This window comes from Rousettus aegyptiacus, unplaced genomic scaffold (genome assembly GCF_014176215.1).
Source record: "Rousettus aegyptiacus isolate mRouAeg1 unplaced genomic scaffold, mRouAeg1.p scaffold_m13_p_5, whole genome shotgun sequence".
In the NCBI taxonomy this organism is placed as follows: Eukaryota; Metazoa; Chordata; class Mammalia; order Chiroptera; family Pteropodidae; genus Rousettus; species Rousettus aegyptiacus.
Window position 1 is genome coordinate 47,198,703 of NW_023416308.1, and position 19,090 is coordinate 47,217,792.

General features: G+C 32.4%; 1 protein-coding gene across 3 annotated transcripts in view; it reads left to right on the top strand.

Moving 5' to 3' along the window:
- Positions 1–19,090, top strand: part of RDX (radixin) — a 72,681-nt gene that overhangs the window by 44,564 nt on the left and 9,027 nt on the right. For 2 of the 3 annotated variants that reach the window (XM_016121120.2, XM_016121124.2), the window contains 4 exons: positions 1,153–1,313; positions 2,210–2,302; positions 5,980–6,222; positions 7,381–10,030. In XM_016121120.2, the coding sequence (XP_015976606.1) occupies positions 1,153–1,313; positions 2,210–2,302; positions 5,980–6,222; positions 7,381–7,545 (662 nt within the window). In that variant the 3' untranslated portion in view covers positions 7,546–10,030. Of the gene's footprint in view, positions 1–1,152; positions 1,314–2,209; positions 2,303–5,979; positions 6,223–7,380; positions 10,031–19,090 lie in introns of those variants that run through there. The other variant, XM_016121123.2, reaches the window with a different exon arrangement.

A 19,090-nucleotide genomic window follows, 5' to 3' on the forward strand; every position in this document is an offset into this window, starting at 1 on the left:
TGTTTGCTTGTTTGGATAAATGATAAAGTCATGAGCTTTGTAGATTTTATATACCAGTCATCCTGATGGGAGGAATGATCATAAGAAAAATTTGTTAGGTTAGCTTCACATCCAAGTGTAAATTGTAAGCAATAATCTTAGAATTTAGCAGTGGTCACATCCAGCGTTATATATGTTTCATCGTTTTAGCCAAATTGCCACATAGAATTTTTACATTATTTTGTCAAGAATTTAAAACCAGTCAGTCATTTTTCTTCCTAACCCTCTCAAAACCTCCCAGATCTTAACTGCAGTTTACTTAAATTAGTTCTGACAAAGACCAACAAAATTAAGAACAGTAAAGAAAAGTGTATTTATTAGTTAGCTTCGAGTTTTTCTTTGCTGAAGTATACAGAATGGAGAGTCATACTTTGTAGGACATTGCACCCTAATAAATGGCATTCTGTCATCTGTCACAAAAATGCCTTGTTATTAAACAAGAATTTTCAAAATAATATTTAAATTAGTACTTTTAAACTCGTTTAAATATTTTTGGCTTTGTGCTAGTAGTATTTTCCTTATTCAACTCATTGGAAAAAGAAAATTAACTTTATGATCTGTACACTTAAGGATTAAAATTCATGTCATTCATCTCCAAATACTAAATTGTCTTCATGCCTGAGGAATGGATATGTACCAGTTATTCAAAATTTTCAGTAATTCATATAATTCACATCAAAATTCCTATTTTGAATTAGTAAATATTGTTTTTAGTCTTAATGTCTTAGGTTTGCTTATCTAATTAGATAAGTAAACACTTAGGTAAGTTTTGAAGTGTGTTTTTTTAATAGATTTTTGAAAAAGATGGCAAATTGTTTTGGTCAAAACTATAGAGATTATTATTTTTTTTAAAAGGATATGCTTCTAGGTTTATGATATAACTTGAATTACAAAGGATTTTCAGTTCCGTATTATATATTTTAATTTCGAAACAGATTTTTTAAAAACTGGGCTTCTGCAAAGTCAAAAATTAGGCATATATTCATTTGCAGATGTGCTAATTTTTAGAAAACTACAGATTAGATTCTTTGCTACTATTTTGGCTACTTTTGATGATGAAAATAATTGCAATTAATCATTGTCGGGGGGGTGGGCCATACATATATTTTACAGAACTAGAAGAGCAGACTCGAAAAGCTCTAGAACTGGACCAGGAACGAAAACGAGCAAAAGAAGAAGCAGAAAGGCTTGAAAAGGAGCGTCGAGCTGCTGAAGAGGCCAAGTCTGCTATAGCAAAACAAGCTGCTGACCAGATGAAGAATCAGGAACAACTAGTAAAGAACCTTAGTTCTCTAAATCTTAGAGAAGAAGAAACATTTAGACAAAAGCATGGAGTGAACCTTGTAAAACTAAGTATATTAGAGTTTTTGGAAAGCAAACCAAAGATACAAGTAACTTAGTAACAAAGTGTGAAAATCTAAAAATTTTATTTCTGTCTTAAAAAGAAACCTAAAAATGAAACCAGATAAATGGAACCAGTTGTTAACAAAAGATTCTGGTTCACTTAACCTTTATATAAGCCACCGGCATGTTTTGCTTTAGATAAATTGACAACATATTCTAACTTCTATAAGAAAACCATAGGCCATGATTGGGTTTTTCGTTTGTTTATTAGACTTGCAAATAATGAGTCGGCATGACACTTAGAAGATCCTGGATTTGAATACTACTGGTTCAGGCATTTACTTGCTATGCGTCTTTGGATCTTTCAGACCTTCAGATCCCTCTCTTTGAGAAAATAAATAATACCATCTAATAGGATTTTTGGGAAATCAAATGAAGCTTATTTGAAAAGTGTCCTTTAAACTATAAAGCATTATGTAAATATGATTTTTTGTAGCCTTAGCAAATATTTTATTGCTAAAAATTTTAAAATAACTCCTTATTCACACATGTTAAGTCCCTACTACAGAAATGAATAACTTTCTATCTATAGAATAGTAAAAATTCTTTCACCTTTTCTCTTTATTAGCTCAATAGTAACTCCTTAGACCTACTGTGAATTAGATATTTATGATCTTACAGAAATAGTACCTTTTTTTTAAATGGAAGGGTATCTAAAAAAACATAAAACAGCCTAGGCATGTATATTAAAGCTTTGTTGACTTAATAGGAATTATTGAAAATGTATTAAGTTTTTTAGTACACATAGTTGTATTGTTTATTTTAGGCAGCAGAACTTGCCGAATTCACTGCCAAGATTGCACTTCTAGAAGAAGCCAAGAAGAAAAAGGAAGAGGAAGCTACTGAGTGGCAACACAAAGTAATCATTTTTTGTTCATTCACTATAATTTATTGAATACCTGTTCTGTACCCAGCGTTATGCTGGATTTATAGTGCTTAGTCCAGGCTACTATTACAATTTAGAGGGAAAGATACCCGTGTGCATGAATATGTGTGTATTATAGTAAGTATTAATCTAGTGATATAAACTAAGTACTTTGGAAACACAGGAGAGGTGATTAACTTCTGTGGGAATGAGGCAGGTGTTGGGGAAACCCTTAAAAGTTGAAGGTGCATCTTGAATAATAAATTCACTTTTAGGGTAGATTGTGAATGGTTAAAGACTGAAGAGGAAGTCATTTCAGACAGAGGGAACTGAGTAAGTATAGGAAATATGAAAGCACATGACAGATTTGAGGATAGCCAGTGAGCGAGCAAAGCTTAAAGTATAGGTTCAGAAATTTTGAGAGAGGTGGCTGGAAAGGTAAAAGAGGAAATTAAGTTGTGAAAGGCTTTAAGTAAATGCCCTGCTAAGTAAGGCAAGATGATAGGGAGTATCTGTAGATACCGGGCTCTGAAGATTTCAAAACAGGATTATAACGTGATCAGGTCTGGTTTTATAAAAATAACTTAGGAGTCAGTGCGAAGGATGGATTGAGATACTGGGTAGGATTACTTAAGAGCTAAAGACCCAAACTAAGGATGTGGCAGTGAGAATAAAGAGGAATAGGAATTTTTTAAGACACTTTGTGGTAGACTGAAAAGGACCAGGCAACCAAATGATTTGATATAAAGTTGAATTAGAGGAATGCAATGAAGACGAGTTCTAATATGAATTCCTAAGTAGGTAAAAGCACTATTGTCTGAAGTAGCACACAACTGAAAAATCAGGCTTTAGTTGGAAGGGTGAGGAATATAAGATAATGAGAGTTTAATTCAACTTTAATTCTTAAATATTACTATAATAATTTTTTACACCGAAAGGTATATAGTTATATGACTTCTCTAAAATGAAATGTGTATATGTTGTTCTTTTACTTAAATGTTCTTTGTAACAGTTTAAATTTCACAGGGAAGTTCTGATATATTGAGAATTATGTATTTTATGTATATATGACTCCACAAAAGGAATAAAACTCTGTTAACCTACCTGTTACGCTAAGAATTTTAAAGAGACACAAAACTTTAAAAAACAACATAACAGGGGCTAATCCTGTGAATTGCAGAGATTAGAAAATTCACACAAAGAATCACATTCCGACAAATTAGGATTGCTATTTAGTACTCTAGTGCAAATCCTTTCAGGATCTTTTCCTGTTTGTGTATGTGGATCATATACATAAATATGTTAAGAATGAGGTCATACTATAGATACTGTTTTTATTTTAGTCAGTTTCATCTCATCTAATATTAAACTATATTCAAAATTTAAAAAAATTTGGATATTATTGACATAACATGACTTTCAGCTGTACAACAAAATAATTTCATATTTGTATACATTGTGAAGTGATCACCACAATAAGTCACCATATATAGCAACAAATTTTTTTCCTTGTGATGAAAATTTTTAAGATTTACTCAACTTTCAAACTTAAAATGCTGTCTTATCAACCGTAGTTATCATCTGTACATTACATCTCCATGACTTATTTATAGCTGGGAATTAGTACTTATTAACTCCTTTCTCAATGTTTCACCCACCGCCACCTCCAATAACAACCACTCTGTTCTCTTTGTCCATAAGCTCAGTTTTTTTTGTTTGTTTTCACATTCCACATGTAGGTGAGATCATATGGTACTTTCTCTGACTTATTTCACTTAGCATAATGCCCCCTGGGTACAACCATATTGTTACAAGTAGCAGAATTTCCTTCCTTTTTTTAAGGCGGAATTATATTTCTGTATGTGTGTATCCACAGAGCACATTTTCTTCATTCATTCATCAGTGGACACTTAAGTTGCTTTCCTATCTTGGCTATTGTAAATGCTGCAGTACATTGGGAAATGTATATATCTTTTCAAGTTAGTGTTTTTTTGTTTCCTTTGGATAAATAACCTAGAAGTAGAATTCCTGGGTCAGATAGTTCTATTTTTAATTTTTCAAGGTATCTTCTTGCTATTTCCCATAGTGGCTACACAATTTCCATACCCACCAACAGTGCATAAGGGTTCCCTTTTCTCTATATCCTCACCAACACTATGTTTTTGATAATAGCCATTCTGGCAGATGTGAGGTGATACCTCACTGTGGTTATGATTTTCACTTCCCTGATGATTAGTCATGTTGAGCACCTTATCTTGTACCTGTGGCCATTTGTACATTTGTATGTCTTCTTTGGAAAAAAGTCTATTCAGGTCCTCTGCGCATTTTTAAATTGGATTGTTTTTATAAAACTTAAATGGTATAAGTTTATATATATATAAACCCCTTATCAGATAAATGACTTGCAAATATTTTCTCTCATTTGGTAGATTGCCTTTTTGTATTATTAATGGTTTCCTTTGATTTGCAAAGCTTTTTAATTTGATGTAGTCCCACTTTTTTATTTTTGCTTTTGTTGGCTTTGCTTTTGGTGTCAAATCCAAAAAATTGTTGTTGGGGAGCTTGTTGCTAATGATTTCTTCTAGGAGTTTTCTGGTTTTAGGTCTTAAATCTTTTATCCATTTTTAGTTGATTTTTGTGTATAGTATGACATAGTGGTCCAGTTTCTTTTGCATATGGCTTTTTAATTTTTCTAATACCATTTATCGAAGAACTATCTTTTCATTATATATTCATGACTGCTTTGTTCTAAATTAATTGAATGTACATGTGTGGGTTCATTTTTGGGCAAATTATATTCAAAATTGACCCCAGAAGTCTTTTATAACTAATTTGCCAGGCCAATGTCCAAACTCAGACTTTGAGTTCCATCTCTTTGCTCTTATTTTAAAGTAGGATCATTCTTATTTTTATGATATCGATTTATTGAAAGGAGCTGCAGATTTTTCCTCCTCCTGTATTTGTCTGGTTTGCTTTTTTATGGTGTCATTCAGCTTGTCCTTTTATTATTAATATTTCCTATAAAGTAGAAAATAGATCTAAAAGCTTAAAGGGTTTAAGTAAAGTTTTTGGCTATAGTGCCTCATAGGTGAGACTTCATATAATTTATCATCCAAATTTGGATTTTTTTTTTTTTTCGAAGGTGAGAGTGGGTATTATTAATAATTATAGCAGGACAACAGTGTAAAGCAGAACTTTCCAGGCAAACCAGCACAATGTGATCACCCACATAATTGGTGATGTTGGCTACCTACTATTGTATCATTTTAGAAGGCACTTAATATCTAGATAACTCACCCTTAGTGATTTTGACTGATAATTGTATTAGAGTAATTACAGTCTGATTCCTTCATTGCTTTGGTTACATTTGTGGCTAAAATGTAAGTAGGTGTGTCATTCTTTGGCAGTATAACTAATATCCACTTTTCTTCAGCTATTTGCAGAACAATTTTAGCAGCAACTGATAATCCTTGCCAGAATTAATAATTTTATTAGGGTTTCCAAAGTAATGTTTTTTAATTCTATCACTCCTACCTGCTGGCATTCTTCTATAAAAATAGAGCTTTCATCAATAGGGCCTATTTTCATTACCCTGAAAGGAAAAATAACTTGATTCTTTTAATTACCAATTTTTAAAATAAGTTGCTGATAAACTTACATTTAATGTTCAGGCTTTTGCAGCCCAGGAAGACTTGGAAAAAACCAAAGAAGAGTTAAAAACTGTGATGTCTGCTCCACCTCCCCCTCCACCACCACCAGTCATTCCTCCAACAGAAAATGAACATGATGAACATGATGAGAATAATGCCGAGGCTAGTGCTGAGTTATCAAATGATGGGGTAATGAACCACAGAAGTGAGGAGGAACGTGTAACAGAAACACAGAAAAATGAGCGTGTTAAGAAGCAACTTCAGGTATTTAAAATTTGCAGCTGTATGCATATTTAAAATATAGTTCGCATTTTCCGCATTTATCAAGACAGACTTATTAAAAAGGAACATTAGATTTTTGGAAGCTTTAACACTAGCTGGACTTGTGATTGGTTTATGAGTGCTTGGCCTACAGGCACATCATTTCATTTCTTCCATTGTATGATCCCTTTAGCAAATGTTGTTAGCCTCGTGTAATCAAGCCTTAACCAGTAAGTTATTCTTTATTTTCATTTATTTTAAACAACAGAAATTTATTCTCTTCTGAGAATAGAGGCTGGAGGCTAGAAGTCCAAGATCAAGGTGTAGGCAGGGTTCGTTCCTTCTGGGGGCTTATGAGGGAGAATCTGTTCCATGCCTCTCTCCTTGCTTCTGGTGGTTTGCTGGCAGTCTTTGGTGGTTCTGGCTTGTAGACACATCATCTCTATCTCTGCCTTCATCTTCATTTGGTGTTCTCCTTGTGTGCAGTAAGTTATTCTTTAAATTATAGCTTGACTCATGTTAAAAGATGGAATATATCTTAATGCTGTATTTTAAAAAACATGAATCTAGTCTTTAAACAGTAAAGTATACATTAAAAAGGAGCGATAATTTAATAGACTACCTGTATGACATTACATGTGAATTATTTACATTATATAATGTAAAATAGGAAAATTTAATATTTTCAGACTTTTCCCGATAAGTACCCTAATTTTTTAATTCGTGAAATCTTTAGATATTCATAAAGAAAATGAGGTGACAGTTGTAATAAATATATTAAGATTTTTGAAGAAAGCATCTCATGGCGTATAGATTTTAGATCTTACAGTGTTATTTGCTAATGGCTACACTGACCCTTTTGTAAGTCATTTCGTGTATTGTGAGAAAGTTAAGGAAATTTAGAGTAATAACACAAAATCATCAAGGTTGATGGGTTTAGAAATGAAAGGCCATGGACATTCCTCCCTAACCACTACCCCCACCACTACTAAAAGTAAAACAAACCTATACACTTTAAAGAAACAGATTTTACAATGGATTTTTAATATACTAAAATACAAATTTCTTATATGTGTATTTTTGTCTTTAAGCCTTTTTTCATAAGTTTTTAAAATCTAAGAAAAAAAATAATAGTTATACTCTTTTATTTTTTAAACATAGGCATTAAGTTCAGAATTAGCCCAAGCCAGAGATGAAACCAAGAAAACACAAAATGATGTTCTTCATGCTGAGAATGTTAAAGCAGGCCGTGATAAATACAAGACTCTGCGACAGATTCGACAAGGCAATACAAAGCAACGTATTGATGAGTTTGAAGCAATGTGAGAGCTGTTATTTTGCATACATGTTCTTCATAAGCTGAACCACCAACAGAGAAAAGCAGGCCTTTGCAGATGTGATGGAATGCATCCCACCTTGCCAAAGCACTATACCAGTTTGACTGCGGTGGCTAAAAGACATATTTAAGGGGAGCTTTTCAACATTAAGGCAGTGTGATATCATCTTTGGTTTTCTTTTTCTTTTGGGCCAGAGAATGGAGAACAGTGTTCCATCACCTCCTTTCACATTTTGCATTTTTCCTTTTTTTTTTTTTCTGTTGAAGACTAATACTGATTATTATGTCTGACAAATGTGTATGTGTGATTTAAGCACTTTGTATATTTTAAAGGATGTTGGTGACTTAATGAGTGTTTAGGTTGAGCACTCTGTTTTCCCTTGCCCTTCTCATATTTTACCTGCATGTTTTTCTACATTCTCATTATATTTTCTCAGCGTGTCCTTCTCATATCTTGCCATACCCATTAGCCCTTAATTCTGTCACCATACAAGTCATTGGCAGTGTTTAAAATGAGGGAGGTCACAGATGGACAGTCTTTATTTGTTGTGTAGAAGATGGCTGTGAATCATGAAAAGGATCAGAATGTTTACCAGCATAGCGTGCAGCTGCTGGTTAATTTTTTGAATTCCCAGTTTTGTTACATTATTGGATATTCACTTACTGAATTGGTGATGTTTCATCATCTGTTGTCCTTTGGTTTTCTTTGCCTGCCGATTCACACAGAGGTAGCAGTAGTTCCCTCGGAGAGTTTATTGGTGAAACACTACCTTCAAGTAACAGTGGTCTCTGAAAGATTTTAAAAGTTTAGCTCTTTTGATTTAGACAAACATATATTTCATATGAGAAAATACACATTTGTTGATATTTGGTTATAATCATGATTTAGACACACATTTCTTATGAGAAAGTACACATTTGTTGATATTTGATTATAATCATGAAAAAAATCCTGGACCTTCCTGGAAGGGCAGTATATGAAAACATCAGTCCCATGAGGGGACGGTAATACTACCTCACTACTACACCTGCAATGACTGGTTGTTCAAACACAATGGAGTGTGTAAGCTACTTTCAATCATGAAGGAGTATTTTTGAGACTTCTTTTTCCTTTTGAATATCTTAGAGTGCTAAATTTTTAACTGCCTTTTTGTTGAGCTGATTTGTAGGACTCTTATTTATATTAAAATCATAAGTTCCCATTGGCATACTATCTTCCTGGAGGGGTGTTGTATGTTTGAGGAAGTGTGTGTGTGTGTGTGTGTGTGTGTGTCCGTCCGTCCTGTGTGTCTGTGTGTGTGTGTGTGTGTGTGTGTCTGTCTGTGTGTCTAGAGAACATTGCCTTGTACCATAGGAAGAGTGTCTGTACCTTCATTTCTTGATGTAATTGTTACATTATCATTTTAGCATATTCGGTTCCTAAATCATATGCTTTTTTTTTTTTTTTTTTAGTCTCTAAGTAAGTATACTTAAATTTGGTTTGTTAATCTTATTTTAGAAATTATAATTTTAGGTTATTACATTAAGGTTAGTATGTCTTATGAAGAAATCTTTCTAGTTTGAAAGATGTTCTAATATATTCAACATGTTCTAACATTTTCTTTATTGTAAAACATCTGAATTTGGAGATAAGGAAAGCCTTGTTTTCTCTGTGTGGTTCAGCTACTTTCCATTTGGTATTACGTATTCAAATTTACATTTATCTATTAAAATTGCCATTTTGTTAATACATTTTTCATGCACAGTAGATTCGAGTTGTGTCTGAAAATATCTCTTGTGCTTTTTTGATTTTGCTGACTTTAAAAGGATTAATCTGGGCAGACATGGAAAGGAAAGGTTGCGTTTAATATATTTTTTTGGATTTTGTAGGACAAAAGATAACTGGTTAACCTTGAAGTGACTGTTGTACAGAGGTTGTGCACATGCTTCAAAACACTGGAAGAGAATGTTTCTTCTTGCAGCTCATTAGAGAAATAGATGGTGAACCCTACTATTGATGCTTTAAAGCATAAGTGTTCACTTTTCCTAAGCATTAAAACAATCACCGTAACAGGTGAAAACTTAGACAACCATTGGATTTTAATTAATTTTCTTCATTTTGAATTGTGTGCACTACCATTGCTACATCGGTTTGATATCAGTGTTGAAAAATTACCAGTTATATTGCTGTTTATAATATTTGTAGATTAGGATTAAAATGGATTTAATCCATTTTTAAAGCTGTGTGAATTTTTCTAAACAGGAACAGCTATTTGAAATATGGGTTTTCATAGTGATTAAACCAATTATAACTTTTATTAGCAGTTGAGAGCACATGTTCATATAGATATGTAAAAATATATTAATGAGTATTTGGTAAATTCCAACAGGCTTTTACCATTAGCATAATTTTGTGTTGTACAATTAAGTTACAATTACATCTCTCATTTTGGATAACATTCATTGGTTAACAATAAAGTGACAAAAGCTCATGCCTTTAAGGTCCACTGTTGTTATTTACCATGGATTTTTTGGTATATTTTCTGAAAATTATCTCTATTAGACCTGTGAATCATCACATCTTAAAAATGCACAGTGGTTAGGAAAAATTTCAAAATCCTCTTAGATTTACTCTGTCCCCCAATTTATTCCTCTTTTTAGTACTAGTGATTATTCTATGGAAAGATTAAACATTAAATTAAATCAGCTTTCTATACAGAAATCATTTAAAGTTTTCAGTCATTGCTTTTATTGCATATGGTTTAGTTTTCTTTTTTCCTAAGGAGGATACAGTTTTATTATCATCGACTAACTGCACTATTAAAATGTTCTTTAAAGAACTGTATACTAACTGCATATATCGAGATACATATTCTTATTTTAAAGCAACATTATAGAGCAGTTACCTTAAATTTAGAAGTTAATTGTCATTTTGAAAGTTTCTTACTAATTTTTAACATAAAGATTATTATTCTTAAACAAGTGATAAATCTGAGAATAGGAAAAGCCAGGTGTCTTCTCAGTTTATAGCAATACTTAACAGCTTATTTCTGTTCTCCAAGGCAAGTAGTGACTTATTTATTCTGATCCTGCCAGAAAAGAAAAAGAAAATTTTATATTATTAAGATTTCACTTTATATGTAATCAGAGTTCTTTTTAAAGAACTAGAATTACCATTTAGAAGATTCACTTAGACTATATTGGAACACTCCTTATCATTAGAAAAGAGTTTCGATGGCAGTATTCTGATTGGAGGTAAAAAAAAAAAAAAAAGCCACTCTGTCTCAGTTTTGATTACTTTGCTGATTGGTGATGATCTTAGAAGTAACCATAAAAACTTTCTAGATCTAAAAGCATCCTATTCTGTGTATGCGTGATGAAAACAATTAGTCTTTAAAATTGAAAGCTTAACACTGAAGTATAAGGAATTACTGCCTTTAGCATCAATTTACTGAACTGATGAGTAAAACCAAAGCAAACCTTAGATATATTTAATAAGAATAAGGGAAAACATTTAAATATGGAGTTACACTGGTAGACAAATTTAAGTTTGTTCTAAATGAACAGAACTTTAACATTCTCTTATTCTGTACTTCTTTCTTTAAAAGATTATGTATCAAATATTCTGATGTGGTTTATCATGTAGAATGACAGCATTCTAGTAACTTCATCAAATGTCAAGGCAGTCTAACTCACATTCTGCACTGTGGTAACCAGGAAAAACTGACTCACAATTGTGTTTCATGTATCAAAGCTTAAAGCCTTCCCATCCTTGACTTTTCCAATTAAATCTTAACTCCCATTTTTTCCTAGTGGACCTACGTCTTAATATGCCCATCTTTCAGGAATTTTAAGAGCTGCTGTTGTCCCTCTGGAAAGATCATAACTTCTTGCTTTGTTGTCTCAATATTTTGACCTCCCTTAAACTCTGATACAGAGTTTTCTGATTTCAGGTTACATATACTGCTTTAGGCGTTGCAATATCCATCATTTTCCATAGAATTTTAAGGTTAACAGTTATAACTGACATAATTACCCTATAGCACATCTAAATTCAGGTTTATGTTTGGCTCTGGACTTCCTAGCTACTAAGTGGTTTCAGATTCTTATTTAATGATCATCATTCAGACAGTACACTTTATTAAGTACCAGCTGTCTTCTGGGATATAAAAGCAAGATTATAATGACTGTGACCCTTTGTTATAGCCCATCTTCAAATGTTGAACTTCAAATATTAATTATCTTAGCTCTTAGATAATTTGCATTAATTTGTTAAAATACTAGATTTCTTTTAAAATGGCAATACCATTTTGTTGATTCATGTAATTTGTATGCCCAGATTCCTCCATGCTTGTATCTAGTCAGTTGCTTCCATCAATGTAATTTATTATTTTTGTTATTCTATTCTGATTGTTCACATTTATTTAATGATCATTTAAAAATTTAGATATACTTTGATATTTATGCATGTCATTTAGTTTGTTCCTAAAAGTAATGATACTTGTTTTATTTTTACTAAATCTGTGTAGCCGAATGTCCATCTTCCTAGTGGTAATAGCGGTAATAGGAATCAGAATTTCTGAGATACATGTGATGATCCTTGGCAGAGTTCCTTTTGATAAAACATGGATTTATTACATGAAATTCTTCACTGTGTTACAATGCATGCCAAAATATCCCTTTTAGTTTTTTACAAGATGTTTTATCTTTCATTTTAGACTTAGAAATGCATGTATATCTTCAACCCATAAGGCAGTACCTCCTCCCTCCCTTTATTGTTGTTTATTCTGAAAAGTCTATAATTCAAGTCTAGCATTTGAATTCTGTACGCCCTCATTACATTTACATAATTATTTAAAATTTTAGTTATTTTGGGTAAAAGATACAGTTGTGTGATGAAAGAAGCTACTACAATGTCAAGAAGATCATTAGTGCAATATTAGTGACAGAGTAAGAAGAATACACACTATAGTTTCTAAAGTATGCTTGTTCTTTGATAAAGTACTTAATTTTTATTTCATAGGTCAAATTATAAACACTGGTCAGTATCTAAAGGTCCTAAAACAAATGCCTACTTTTAAAAGTTTTCCTAACTTTATAGGCAGACTCATTTTATACCCAACTGACAAACCATTCAAGTATTATAATTAGTAATAATCCTTATTAAATATTGAGAAGTTTAATGGCACTAGGAGTTTTGGGTTAAATCTTTGTTTTTTTTTAAATGTTAAAGTACACATAACTTAAAATTTACCATTTAAACCATTTTCAAGTGTACAGTTTAGTAATAGTACATTCACATTGTGTGCAGCTGTCAACACTGTCCATCTATATAACTTTTTAATCATCTCAGACAGAATCTCTGTACTCATTAACAGTTAACTGTCTTCTCATTCCTCCCTCTTCTTAGTCCCTGGTAACCAGTAACCTACTTTCTGTTTCTTTGAATTGGACTATTCTAAATTCCTCATATAAGTGGACTCATATATTTGTCCTTTTGTGTTTGACATATTTTAACTAGCATAATGCTTTCAAGGTTCATTCATATTAAAGCATGTATCAAAATTTTTTTTTAAGGTTGAATATTCCACTGTATGTATGTACCACCATTTGTTTATCCATTCATCAGTAGACATTTGGATTGTTTCTATATTTCGACAGTTGTCAACAATGCTGTTATATACATTAGTGTTCAAATATCTGTTCAAGTTCCTGCTTTCAGTTCTTTTGGGTGCATGCCCCAAGTGAAATTGCTGAATCATATAATCATTCTGTCTTTAATTTTTGAAGGAACTGCTATGCTATCTTTCATGGCATCTGTACCATTTTACATTTCCACCACCAGTGGATAAGGGTTCCAGTTTCTCCATATCCTTACCAAAATTATTACCTTTTATTTGTTTTTGATAATAGTTATCCTGTTGATGAAGTGGTATGTCATTGTGATTTTGATTTGCATCTTTTCATGTGCTTATTGACCATATGATATCTCCTTTGTCAGACTTTTTATTCACATATTGTCCATTTTTAAATTTTTTTGTTATTATAGTTCTTTATATTTTTCTGAATATTATCCCTTATCAGATAATATGAATTACAAATATTCTCCCATTCTGTGGGTTGCTCCTTTTCATTCAGTTTTTGGTGTACAAAAATTTTTAATTTTGATGAAGTTCAAGTTATTTTTTCTTTTGCCTGTGCTTTTCATCTTCATATGTTTTAAATAGAAAAAAAGTAATGAAGAAGGTATTACTAAAAGAAGACAGACCAGGAAAGATATTATTATATGTAGTGATGAAAAGTAGACTGTCTTGACTGGAATAGAAAATGTGATTCACTGTGCACTGACTGTGGGATTGTGAAGCTAGAGTGGATTGGGTCAGAAATTTATGGAGTCCTGAATCCTGTGCTGAGGTAGTTTAGTTTGATTTAAAGACATCTGGTGCCTTGTGGGAATGCAGTTACAAAAGGGAACAATAAAACTGCTCCAAAGGAAAATTCATGTTGCTATGTAAGTAAGCTAAGCTCAGTAGAAGAACTAATACTATAATTAGCCTGAAAAAAGGCTTTGGTCATGGGAAAGAATTATATTACTACCTTTTGAGAATTTAAAGTAAACATCTAGATATAATTTGCTCTCGTGTTTGCTATATGTAGTAATGTATTTTCTTCTACTTGTTTTCTAAATGACCTCTTTTGTGACAGTTAAGACCTATATTTTTTATTTTATCCAACCTCTGGGGGATGGGTTCTTTAGTGGCACAAAAAGAGATAGAAATTAAAGACATTCCAGGAAAATATGCCTTGGATTCTGAATTCTAGTTCCAGATCTTATACTCTCTTGTACTCTACTTTTTATAAGCAATTTCATAGTTCTGAATTAGGTTGTCTGTTTTAGAGCATTTCCCTGGAATCAGATTTAGACATTTAGATTCCAGATGCATTGTCTTCCTAAAACATAATGCCTGACCAAGGGTTGATATCCATATATTTTATATTATTAATATTTGTTTATAGCTGAAAAACTATTCTTTGTAAGCACAGATTGTGCTTACGACAGTTCTGTCATTATCCTTTTGTTCCCAGATGATCCTAACATTGTCTAGACTGGAAGAATCTTATAGGGTTTTTTAAAACAGGTTTTTAAGGGGTTAGAAAAATAGTTCTTAAAAGATCATCATGAAGGGGTTACAGTCACCAAACTACAACTCAGTGTCTCAGTTATACACAAAATTATTCACTGGCTGTGATAGCTTTGAATAACTTACTTTGGAAATTTCTGTAGGTTTTTTAAAGTTTAAGATCATACTGGATTGTGCTTCATCAACTTAGCTTTTGCTAGAGGTATGATTTGATCTGCTTATGCCCAAATGATATTTTAGGATGTTTTCTTATTTTTGCTTATTCTTCCATATAATTCTTAATATTTTCTCAGTTTTTAGGCCATAAGTGAGTTTTTGAATATAAGTATATATAATACATACAGTCTTTTGGTAATCTAAGTTACAAGTGGATGATTTTCCTTCTCACTAACTTTATAAAATACAGCTTAATGCTGGTATGTAGGTAGTACTTGATAGTAGCTCATTTTAGTTTCTTAGAACCTTTATGTTGATTAAACTATCATTTTTTCCCTTAGAAATACATCTCTTGAGTGGAAAAATGTTCCTGTTGGTAGGTGCAAAATGAAGTAAAATCATTGTTATCTAGTAGTTTTTATGCATTCTTAAAGTATCCTGAGCTAATACCTCCATTTCGTAAAAACTAGAGTACCAAGCAGTAAAAAACCTAGAATTAGAACCCAGAACCTAATTATATGTATAGTTTACAATATAGTTTCATGTACTGGGCCATATTACATTGCAGTATAAGCTGAGTTTTTAGGAATATTTATAATGAGTTGGGGGGGGGCTGTATCAAAGGCTTTGCATCAAAATGTATGGATAGTATGTCCATTGAGAAAGTAGTTTTGCATCTTTAGAGGAGATTATTAACATTGATATTTTTGGAATGTTCTCAAGCATTTGGAAAACTGGAAACAAGTATATCTTCTAGATTACTGGTATGATGTCTACAGGTAAGAAACTGTTCTTTACCACTTCTTATTTCAGAGCCGTTATGCTTTAGTACTTAGACATTAGAAATTTAAAAGGTTTTCAACTGCACTGTTATGAAAGAAATTCTGAATGGAAGACAAGAGGCATGGCTTTTTTCCCATAAAATAATAAGACTGATACATGTGTACATATGCATTCATATAGTCATTAATTCATTCTAGTGATTTACAGAGCAATGGCTATTGATGTGTAAAGCACTGTTAGGGTTATGGGAGATAAATGAGACCCTGTGACTATGTCATTGAGGTTGTAGTTAAGTTAGGGAGCTGAGACAGACTCAAATATAAAAAGTAAAGTAGTAAATACCAGAAAAATTGAGATAAAAAGTATAGGAATTAGAGAAATAAGTCACTTAGTAGGTGCTATTAGCAAACAAGAAGCATGATATTGACTAATGAGGCTGGGAAATGTTTTCTTTGTAAAAGTACAGCAGCTGGGGAGTATCAAAAGATATAAATTCATCACTAGGCTAGCTAATATTTTAGACTCGTTAGTTCTCTGCCACAAAGGAACTGCATATTCTTTAATATCAATGTGTCTGGTTTCCTTAGGAGTCTTGAATATAAGCAACCTTAATAATAGTTTATATTAGGATAGTGAATTTTGAAACAATTTACCAATTGAAGTTTCCTTATGGCATTTTTGTTTACTGTGTTTCACTTGCAATTAAGTACCATTTTTGACTCCATATTATTTTTTTACTTTAAGTAAATATCAGGATGTCCATTACCTCAAGCAGTACACGTAGAATTTTCTTCTCAAACATTGTTAATTGTCTGTGTTGATTCTCGTAAGTTTATATAGCAATAGCTTAGATCAAAGCATCAGAAAATGGGAGTATTCGAGGACTTTGGGGGAGTTATTCTTTCCTTTGGAGATTTTTTTAAACATCAGAATAATCAAGTTATTGCCAAATTTCTTCCTTTTTATTAAAAAGAAATTTCAGCTACGCTTAAAATTGTTTTTTAAAAACTTGGAAAAGTAAGTTTTACATTACAAAAGTTTTTAGGAAAGTATACTTTCTTTGGCTTCTGGTATTAACATGTTGAAGCTGCCAAGTACTAAAGGTGCTGTAGGCCACATTTAGCTAGCTACTTTATGGCTAAAGCCTTATTTTTAAAAACCTAGTTAAATCATTAAAATTATTAAAAGTGATACATTAACATGAAATAATTCAATAGCTACAGTAGGATAACACTAAAAAAAAAACAAAAAAAAAAAACAAACTTTTCTCTGCCATGTAGTCTCCAGCTCTCCCCAGAGGTAACTATTGTTTTCGACTTGTGCCTCCTTCTGAAGATTACCCATACAAGTGTGCATATGCTATGGACATTTTGTTGGTTACTTTAGTTATAGCATTCTGTAAACATGATCTTGCACTTGTATTAATGAACAGTGGTGTGTTTTGGAAACCATTTATATCAGTACAAAAATACCACGGTGTAAACATACATAAATGTTTTTTAACATCTAATGAACATTTATATTTTTACCAATTCTTTATTGTTATAAACAATACTGTGCTGTGTTCTTGTACAAACACTGCTTATGTTTTATCCTTTATAAGAAATTGTGTTGTAGTCCAGTGAATGGGGTAAAATTACATAAGATTGTCTATACCTTCGTCATTCCTAAAATACAGAAAATTATTTTTTAAATGATGGTGTACTTTTTTATTTAAAAAATTTTAATAATATATGCTTATTATACACTTCATAAATTGGATTTCTGTATATCAGATTTACTAAAAAAGTGACAGCTAAAACAATCGTGTTTTACTTTTGAGAGCCCAAGTGAAAGAGATCTGCCAATAATTAAAACTTCTCTGACTTCTTCACATTCTGTAATCAGAACATCTTTTTTAAAAGAAGCAAATCAATAGGGTAGGATTTTCTAAATGTATTTTGGTAGCTTTTTGGTTTTTAATTTCCTTTGCCACTATTTCTTCAGTGATTAGAGTTTTCATTTGCCTACTTTTGTTAGAATGGCAAATGACAAGCTCAGATTGCCAAATACATTAATACATTATGTAAGACACTTTACCATGCCACCCAAAAACAGCAAGAGTATTTAAAAGAAATCTGATTCTGCAAGTTTTCTTCGATTTGTAAGGAAGTAGGTCAACTTAATGTTTTTGATCATAACATCTAAGTCAAATATAAGCATAGTCTTAATGTATTACTGTGATCTTTCTTTCTGAAGTTAAGAAAATGTCCTTTGATTTCGGAGCTTGCTTTTTAGACCAAACATTTCTCTTGTGCCTACAAACTTTGGCCTAATTCTTAAATGATTTTCTTGGGCCACAAATATTTTGAGGGAAACAGCCTAAAATTGTTTGAAAAGTACTAATGCTCATTCATGTTAACCAGATAAAAGAAGCTTATCTTAGTGGTTTGCGGTCCTCCTCTTCCCCTTTCCTGAGATTCACACTGAATTCTAAGCTGTTGTACCAGAGAGACTTAGAAGTGCTCACCATCTTCCCATTGTTCTTTCTGCATAATTTGGGTATGCTAAGAAACTGTCAATAGTAAGATTACAGATTTGGAGGCCCATGGTTCTCCCCAGTCGAGAGTACAGGAGACTTTTCCCACATTTTCCTGCTGCTTCAGCAAATGGGTTGTTGTTGTCGTTGTTCTTTTCTTTTGTTTTTTGATTTTCACAGAATATGGTTAGATCCAGGTTTTATCAGTTCAGAGCACATTAGCTACATATCCAGTCCAATTGACGTTCAGAGAGTGATTGGGACAGGTGTGTAGCAGCATAATGTACAGATAATTTCATGGGAGTTGGAGTTCTGCATTTGGGTTTGAATGGTCCAGCTGCTTACTATCTGTGTGACCTGGGGAAGCCACCCAGCCATTTGGAGCTTAAGTTTCCTCTTCTGTTAAATGGGAGTAACACTATTGGTCTTATGAACATTGATTGTGATAATATCCATGAAATACTTTGTTTGCAGCCTGGCATATTAAAGGTATTAAATAGTAACTTCTGTCATTTTGTATTTCATAATATTTTTGTTCATCTGTCAGTGTTGTGATTATTAGTATTTGTACCCAAATCCTTTGGATTCCTTTTTTCAGTGTCATCTTTTTGCCTTTTAAGGATTTTACTTTGATTTTCTTAGCAGGTCTTGCTCAGCATATGTTTATTAGCATGTGTGCTAGGTCCTGTACTAAGTATTTAGAGATAGTAAGAGACATGGTCTGTTCTGAGAAGTGAATAGTTTACGGTTTATTCCCAGTAGACAAATAATTTATGTTTGTCGGTTGTGAATAAGCGAGGTTCCCTTCTCAACCTCTTAATACTGGAGTGTTTCAAGGCCCAGGCCTTCTTCTTCGTCTGCACTCGGCATTCTTTGCAACCTTGTCCAGTGTCCCATCTGCGTGCTGAAAATTCTCAAGTCTCCAGACAAAGCTCTCCACAGAACTTTGGACTTGTA